At 42.3% G+C, this 9,019-nt stretch overlaps 1 protein-coding gene across 3 annotated transcripts in view; it reads left to right on the forward strand.

Annotated features, from left to right (window-relative positions):
• The window catches only part of MINDY4 (MINDY lysine 48 deubiquitinase 4), a 104,495-nt gene extending 96,418 nt beyond the window's left edge, over nt 1–8,077 (forward strand). For 2 of the 3 annotated variants that reach the window (XM_087893120.1, XM_087893121.1), the window contains exon 18: nt 6,241–8,077. In XM_087893120.1, the coding sequence (XP_087749246.1) occupies nt 6,241–6,289 (49 nt within the window). In that variant the 3' untranslated portion in view covers nt 6,290–8,077. Of the gene's footprint in view, nt 1–2,629; nt 3,331–6,240 lie in introns of those variants that run through there. The other variant, XM_087893122.1, reaches the window with a different exon arrangement.
• Nucleotides 8,078–9,019: the final 942 nt, after the last annotated feature.

Here is a 9,019-nt window from a genome sequence, read left to right on the forward strand (position 1 = left end):
CTCGATGATAGCAAGTCGAGGACTATCTGTATTTTTGTTTTCCTTTTTTTTTTCCCCCAAAAGTCATGTATCTTTGGGCAATTAATAAATGCAATGTGGTTTCCATGCCCTTATGCAGAATATTTGTTCTGTTCTGTTCTGTTCCGTTCTGTTTTGCTCTGCTCTGCAGCCTATTACTATACAATTACTCTACTGTTGCATCTATTCAGTTAAAGCCTTGTCCCTTTGTTCCAGCACACACAATCACAAGTCCCTTTTTGCTTTTTGAGGCCTCGCCCCCCCCCCTTGCAAATGTGGGTGCAGATAAATAGATCTTTTCCCTTCATTCTAAATCCCCATATACATTAAAGATATATACAGCAAACCCTTTAGCTAAAATAAAAAAAATAAAATAAAATTGGCTTCTATGGCAACCCGAGAAGCTGCATGGCTCCAATCACCTCTATTGCCAATTATTTCCTGATGATTTATTTATTTATTTATTTAAAAGCCTACAAGGGGAAGAGGGAGGAAAAATTGCTGGGGTGTTTAGCGGTTGTGGCTGATTTAAGTGGGGGGGGGGGAAATAATAAATTTCATAACCGTCTCCGGAGCTTGTAGATTGCAGAATGGATTTAAAAAAAAAAAAAGCAAAAAAAAGGGTTTTTTTTTTTTGTTTCATAACAAATGTTGGAATGTCTGTGCACCCGGCCTGGGGAAACTTTTAATTTTTGATCTTCATAACCTTTCAGAAATATTTCCCCTGGGCTCCTGTCTCACCATTCCAAGGTCATTAACACCTCCCAATTCCTTTAAGGCTGCTTGGCTTAAGGTCCTTGGCTGCCCCTGTTAATTCAAGTCTCCAAAATATGCTTAAGAAGTTGAATTAAGATCGAAGAGAGAATGGAATGTGGGTTTCCTTGATCTTTTTTTGATCGGGCAAATACATTTCTTTGCCCGAAGGAAGGCTCGGTCTTGTTCTCTTAATCCTTCCTTGTTTTCTGTCTCCAGTGGAGGAAATAACTCGTGTTAACTCTACTCTATCCAGAAAGAGATACTTACGTTTTTTGTTTATTTTTCTCAATCTTGGATTCAAAAAGTGCCAGCCCCCCCAAATGAAGACCTGCCTTTGTTAGCATTTATCTTGCTTGAATTTCAGGGTGGATTTAGAATAGAATAGAATAACGGAAGGGACCCTGGAGGTCTTCTAGTCCAACCCCATGCCCAGACAGGAAACCCTACACCACTTCAGACAAATGGTTATACAACATCTTCTTAAAAACTTCTAGTGTTGGAGCATTCACAACTTCTGCAGACAAGTTGTTCCACTGATTAATTGTTCTCACTGTGAGGAAGTTTCTCCTTTAGTTCTAGGTTGCTTCTCTCCTTGATTAGTTTCCACCCATTGCTTCTTGTCCTGCCTTCAGGTGCTTTGGAGAATAGCTTGACTCCCTCTTCTTTGTGGCAGCCCCTGAGATATTGGAAGACTGCTATCATGTCACACCTGGTCCTTCTTTTCATTAAACTGGACATACCCAGTTCCTGCAACCGTTCTTCGTATGTTTTAGCCTCCAGTCCCCTAATTATCTTTGTTGCTCTTCTCTGCACTCTTTCTAGAGTTTCCACATCTTTTTTACATCGTGACGATCAAAACTGATTTGATTTAAACCAAGTCGATTTAAATCACCAGTAAAAAGGCTTGATTTAAACCAAGTTGATTTAAATCACGATTTAAATCACCAGTAAAAAGGCTTGATTTAAATTGTCTCGACTTAAATCATAATTTCTAATGAGCAACTATCATCTCTGTCCCGCAGCGGTTCCTCCTCTCACCCGCTGTTGACTCACCGGCAGTCCCATTCATTGTGTCGGGCAGCAGGTGAGTGGATGCCCGCTAACAGACGCTGCCATGATGGATCTGAAATGACAGGTGCTCTTTAATATTATATTTATGCGCTGCTTAGAAGGTTTCACTTTCATTTTTAATGCTTGCCCTTCCTCTTCACCTCAACTGGTGGTACAGATGCATTTCACTTCAAACAATCATACAGTTTGTAGTGTACATATATTTGCAAAACAATGGGATAAAAGAATATTCCTGAACTTCGTTTTATGATTTATCTCATGGTTACTGTGAAATTGTGTCAATGCATCAATGCAGTGCATGTTATCTCAGCTTGCAGAGCTTGTATTCATTGAATTAGTTCACCAAAAATGTAAATATTGCGGAATATACAGCCTCTTGCTACATAACTAAACTCCATTTCATGCTGAATAAACTAAATTATTAATGTATCTAAAATAGAAAACCATCTTTAGATAGATTTTTACTCCAAAAGCATTTTATTTTTGATAAAAATAAAAAAAATCCGATTTAAATTTTAAAAAATCTGATTTAAATAAAAAAAAATCCGATTTAAATAAAAAATAATAATCCGTTTTTTTACCCACTCTGCTTGAATTCAAATCTGTGCAATGCAAAGATTTGTTTCCAGAGACAATAAATGTTATCTTCCATAAAAATTCCCACCAAAGTCGACAGACCTAAAGGAAGAAATAAAAATATATTTGATGGCTGATACTTCCTAGCAGCGTTCGATAAAATGAGATAAATTACACTTTGTGTATTTTTCTCTCTCTCTCCCTTCAGGTAACTTTTGGGGAATTCTGGGAATTGAAGTCCGAACATGCTAGTTAGGGAATTTCGAGAGCGCTGGGGAATTCTGGGTGTTGAAGTCCACATACTGCCCAGGGAATTTTGGAAGTTAAAGGGATCAGTTTTGGGATTGATGTTCACATATTCTGGCCGGGGAATTTTGGGAGTTGAAGTCCATGCATGCTGACTTATTGATTTTTTTGCACAAAAGAGGGGGGGGGAATGAAATTATATATGTTTTTCATGATTAGGGGGAAAAAAAGAGATTGTAAAAAAGAGATAAACAATCTTGTAACCACAGAGTTACATTTGTATAAATTCACATTTATACTTATGGCTGCTGTAAAAGATCAGATCAGATTTAACAGAGTTGGAAGGGACCTTGTAGGTCATCTAGTCCAACCCCCCGCCCAAGCAGGAGACCCCACCTACACCATTTCTGGCCGATGGCAGTCCAGTCTCTTCTTGAAAGCTTCCAGTGATGAAGCTCCCACCAATTCTGAAGGCAACTTCTGTTCCATGGGTTTCTCCAAAAGAAAATCAAGACGTCGGTTTTTTTAATATATTCCCTTTCTCTTTGATTTCTGAACCTTTGTTCTTTCCTTCTTTCCTTTTCCTTTTCATTCTCAGCATTTGTTCTTATTAGTTTTTACCTTTCTCTTTAAAATTCCAATAAAGTTGTTGTTGTTGTTGTTGTTGTTGTTGTTGTTGTTGTTGTTGTTATTATTATTATTATTATTATTATTATTATTATTATTATTATTATTATTATTCATAAAAACTAAGAACGGCATGCATTATAAGGCTGATATGTTTGGCTTTAGTTAAAAAAACAAAACAAAAACCCCACCCATCCGTGCCAGGGAAATGAATTATTTCTGCATTCCTTCTATTCGCCCGAAGAATAAAATCCTCTTTTTCCAGGAGAAATAAATCACCGTCCGATACAAACGCGGATAATCGTGTACAACGTCTCCTACGACAGTTGTGAGGATTCAGGCAGAGATCTGAACTTTTTGCAGCTTTCTATGACTTTTTAAAATTAGAAGTGACCAAGCGGGGAGGGGGGAAAAAAACCCCACTGCAGATGAATTCGATGCCGCTGAATCTTCAGAGGATCTCTATGGTTCAGTTAAGGTGGCGAACAACATTGTTCCAAAAAGCTGGCTTCTCCTGCCCCACTTTCTGTCTCTTTTCTTTGCTTCCCAAGAAAGATTTCAATAGCGTTAGTCAATTTGGCTCTGCTTGAAGCTGGGGCCATAAATAAGCATGAATGGTGGGCTTGTTAAGAGAACAGTTAGCTGGGACTGTTAGGAGCCTTCATCCTGCAGGCGAAAGGCGCCAATTAGGAGATGCCGACTAAGTCCTATTGTCCCGGTCAAGACACAGAAGCTGGGCTGTTAAATGGCAGTTAGTTGTTCCCTCCAGAGGCTTGGTTGCCTTAACTAAATCGTAAAACAGACTTGCTGAGATGCGCGGACGCCATCATGGGTTCTGCAGAGGCCAAGGGTGGGGCTTTCACTTCCAGTCCGTGGAAGAGAGGAATGCCACGGTTGTTAAAGCGAACCACTTGTTTACTCGTCTTGCTGAAAACTGGGAATAAAATGCCGGTTTTTGGTTAATACCGTCACAAAACGTGACTGCGGGATGCTTTATTTATTTCTTATTTATTAATTTTATTTCTATACCGCCCTTCTCCCGAAGGACTCAGGGCGGTGTACAGCCTAATTAAAAACACAAAGACAGACAAAATTTAAAAATAATTAAAATTATTAAATAATAGGCCCAATTTGTAAAACCCCAAATTTAAAATCCCATTTAAAACCAATTAAAAATCTTTACATTGATAGCCCAGCCTGGCGGAACAACATGGTTTTGAGGGCACAGCGAAACACACGGAGATCAGAGATCTTACGCATTTCTGGGGGCAGGTCCAATGCCATGGAACGCTTTAAAGGTGGTAACCAACACCTTGAATCGCACCCGGAAGACCACTGGGAGCCAGTGCAGCTCGTGCAGGAGGGGTATCACGTGGGCACAACAAGTTGCGCCCATAACCGCCTGCGTGGCCGCATTCTGGACCAGCTGGAGCCTCCGGGTGCTTTTCAAGGGGAGCCCCATGTAGAGAGCATTGCAGTAGTCCAGTCGGGAGGTGACAAGGGCGTGAGTGATTATGCGCAAGGCAGAGGTCTCTAAGGGCGGTCTGAGTCCTGAGCGCGCAGCGTTCGGCCCATGTGACCAGAGGGGAGATCCTGATTGTCGTAACTTCCCATCCGTGTCTCTAGCCTGCAGGTGGGTGCATTGGAACAGTCGCTAAGTGATCGTCGTAAGTCGAGGGCTACCTGTAATATGAGGGCTCATTTAGAGGGTGCATCTCTTTGGTTGCACTTGTTGGACTGCAAACTACTGTCCACAAGAAACAGATGGTGGGCCACAACAGCCTGCCCCACAACTGGGTGATTGTCCTCTTTGATTTTTTAACGATATCACATGCAGGTAATTCTCGGCCTACAACAGTCCATTCAGTGACTGTTCAACAGCGCCAAAAGAAGTGGCTTAATGGCCGCTTTTCCGTTGCAGCATCCCCGTGGTCACGTGATCAAAATTTAGACGCTTGGCAACCGACTCGTATTTATGACGGCTGCAGCGTCCCGGGGTCACGTGTTCCCCTTTTGCGACTACCTGATGAGCGAAGTCAACGGGGAAGCCAGATTCACTTAATAACCGTGCTTCTAACTTAACAATTGCCACGATTCACTTAACCACGGTGGCAGGAAAGGTTGTAAAAACAGGGCACTTAACAACTGTCTCGCTTAGCAACAGAGATGTTGGGCTCAACTGTGGTCGTAAATCAAGGAATACCTTGAGTAGAAAGTTCTCCCTTCTACTTCTTGACTAAAAGCAGCAGCCTCTTACAAACCCCTGGCCCGGAGGGGGGGGGGTCTAAATTTTTTTTACTACTGGTTCTGAGGGCATGGCTTATTTTGTGGGTATGACTTGGTGGGGGTAATGTGACTGGGTGGGCATGGCCAATATTTTTTTATTATTATTATTTTTAAAAGCATTTTTCCTACAAATTTAAGAGGTTGCAGAAAACAATGCTTTGAAAAGCCTCTGCCGATCAGGCAACTCAGCTGGGATCGTCAGAGGCTTTTCAAAGGATTTTTTTAACCTTTTTAATCTTCAGCTGAAGAGGTGGTAGAAAAAATGCTTTGAAAAGCCTCTGACGATCCCAGCTGAACTGCGGGATCATCAGAGGCTTTTTTTTTTTAACTTTTAAAAACATTTTTTCAGCCGAAGAGGTTGTAGAAAAAATACTTTTAAAAGTTAAAAAAAAAAAGCCTCTGATGAGGTGGGCGGGGTAAGCAAGCGGCGACTAGGCCGCGGACCAGTTTGGGGGCATGGCCAGTCAATGTTATTACTGGTTCTCGGAACTACTACAAATTTTTACTCCCTGTTCTTGCAAACCGGTGCGAACCAGGAGCCACCCACCACTGCCCTGCCCGTTTTAAGCGTTTCTTGAGTCTAGTTTTACAGAAATTGTTTCACCTGAACAACTCTTGGGAAACCATCAAAATGAATCTCTGCCTCTTTGGGTCTTTTAGGTGGAAGGGAGCCAGGGTCAGCTGGAATGGCACTGACCCCATCTTGTGACCGACTTCTTCCAGCAAAACCAGACTTCACCCCCAGAGGGAACCTGGGCGTTTCTCATCCCCGGCCCGATCAGATGCAAACCCACCAAGGACCTTCATCATGGACTCCTCGTACTCCTCCTTGCGGCTTCTAAGAAGGTGGCTTGACTTATCCTTCGAGCTTCCAACGTTTGGAAATGAGGAGGTCAACCCGAACCAAGGGGGGGGGGAAGAGCCGTAAATCTGTCGACATCCCATCAAATTCCGTTGCTGAATCCCTGCCACATCCTGTGATTATATTGGTTGAACAATACCGATGGCAGCCCCCTTTCTTGTTTTAAAAAAACCGAGCGATGACAACAATCCCTGGATCCATTTTAAAGCTAGGAAGCCGAAATTAAACAAAACAACAACAAAAAAGAGCCATTAAGCACTGGTTCCCAAGGACATTTCTTTTGGGTAGCCCAAAATAGTTTGGAATGAAAAGCATCACTGCCGATTCTTTTCTTTTCTTTTTCTTAATTTTTTTTTTTTAAAAATAATTGAATTGTCATCTATTTTTAATTCAGTCCTTGGAACTCTCAGCTACTAGAGAGCTAAACCTGTAGGGCCATCTCGTCTTTTAATTTCTGTAACTGAAGCTTGCCATTTTTAGACTCAAAATGTAGTTTGCCAGACAGTTCTGGACCTATAGTTCTGTGTTCTAGAAATAAAAGGTCTGCAGTCTATTTATTATTTTATCTCTGTGGAGAAACAGTGGTTTCTATTTGAATAGATCACACCGGAGTTGCTCTCCGTACGTTAGTTTGCACTATTTAGGCAGTGTTTCTCAACCATGGGAACTTTTAAGATGTGTGGACTTCAACTCCCAGAATTCACCAGTTCAAATACCGAAGTCTGCTCATGCTGGCTAGGGAATTCTGGGAGCCGAAGTCCGCCCATCTTAAAAGTCACCATGCAACATGTTGACATATTTCACAGATAAATCAATTGATAGTCCGAATAAATGCTGGGAATTTTGGGGCGCGCGATTGGAGACCTAATTTGGCATAAAAGCGATTCCGTTTTTATTACAGAAGCAAAGTTATAATCCTCTCACTGGCTGGCTGTAGGAATAAAATGCTCAAAAGAGGAAAAACTGATAACTGGGAAGACAGTGCAATGAGATAAATTCCTCGTCAGCAGTGAGTTTCCAATAGTTTTACCATTGGTTCGCCGTGCACATTCATGCCTGCCACACATGCACCCGGCCTTCCGCGCATGTACTTCGCTTGCGCACTTTCCACACATGCCTTGAGAATAGGATGACATAGAGCCATGGCAGGTGGCAGGCCCACCCGCGATCTCTGTTACCGATTCACTCGAACTTGAACGAACCGGCTGAATACCATCTCTGTTCCTCTTCCACTTCCAGGGTTCAGTAGGGGCGAAGGGCACTTTTCAAGGAAAGGAAAGTAATTTGGTGGACCCCCCCTTGATTTTGAGAAGGGACAAGATAGGAAGAAACTAAATTATATGCTCCTTTCTGTGCCTTAAGTTTCAGAACAGCAGTAGGGCTGCCTCTGCAATTTTTTTCCGGTCAGATTTCGCCTTGAACTTCTTACCTCAGTAAGAATAAAATCCTTTTTTTTTTTCCAGCTGCCATGAGTGCAGTTAAAAAAGATTGCAAGACTGTTATGTATAATGTAAGTGGTGCTTCCTGGATCTTCCTCCCCCCCCCCCAACATTATTGTAGACTTAAAATGAACCTAGGGAATATTATGTGTCACGGTGTAAATAAAAAAAAGAAGGCTTAATATGAAAAAAAAAATGGACATTTTCTCTTCTTTTTTCCCTCCCCATGAAACCAGAACACCCAAAACAAAATCCTAGACCCGATTAGAGCAGTAGTGAAATCCAAATGTTTTTACTACCGATTCTGAGGGCATGGCTTGGTGGGCGTGGTGTGGCTTGATGGGCGCGGCTTGGTGGGCGCGGCAGGGGAAGGATACTACAAAATCCCTATTCCATCCCCACTCCTGGGGGAAGGATATTGCAAAATCTCCATTCCCACCCCACTTGGGGGCCAGCCAGAGATGGTATTTGCCCGTTCTCCGAATTACTCAAAATTTCCGCTGCCGGTTCTCCGAACTGCTCAAAATTTCTGCTACCGGTTCTCCAGAACCTGTTGGATTTCACCCCTGCTGCAGAGGGGAGTGAGGTCAAAAAAGTCAAGATGGCTGATACATCTGCACAATTGAAACGGGGGGGGGGAGAAGGGGAGGGCCTCCATCTCTCTGTAGTCATGGCTGCCATTTTGACTGTTTTGACACAAATCCCACCCTGGGCTCCCCTAACAATCTGAAGGCTGAGATTTTCTGAAAGTTTTTTTTTTTAATTTGATTTATATGCCGCCCTTCTCCAGAGACTCAGGGCGGCTTACAATGCGTTAAGCAATAGCCTTCATCCTTTTGAAAATTTATACAAAGTCAGCTTATTGCCCCCACAAACTGGGTCCTCATTTCACCTACCTTAGAAAGGATGGAAGGCTGAGTCAACCTTGAGCCTGGCGAGATTCGAACCAGCAGTAATTGCAGGCAGCTGTGTTAATAACAGGGTGCACTAAACCACTGTACTACCAAGGCTCAGTAAAGTAAAACCCATCCAGCCCAGTTTTAGGGTGACAGCTTTTTCAGGCTATTCCTAGAGTTGATTCATAAATCACAACAGATAACTTTTGCCTGTTTAGGAAAATCCTGTTGGGAAAAATGCT

Source organism: Pantherophis guttatus, chromosome 4 (assembly GCF_059756535.1).
Source record: "Pantherophis guttatus breed Tessera chromosome 4, ASM5975653v1, whole genome shotgun sequence".
Lineage (NCBI taxonomy): Eukaryota > Metazoa > Chordata > Lepidosauria > Squamata > Colubridae > Pantherophis > Pantherophis guttatus.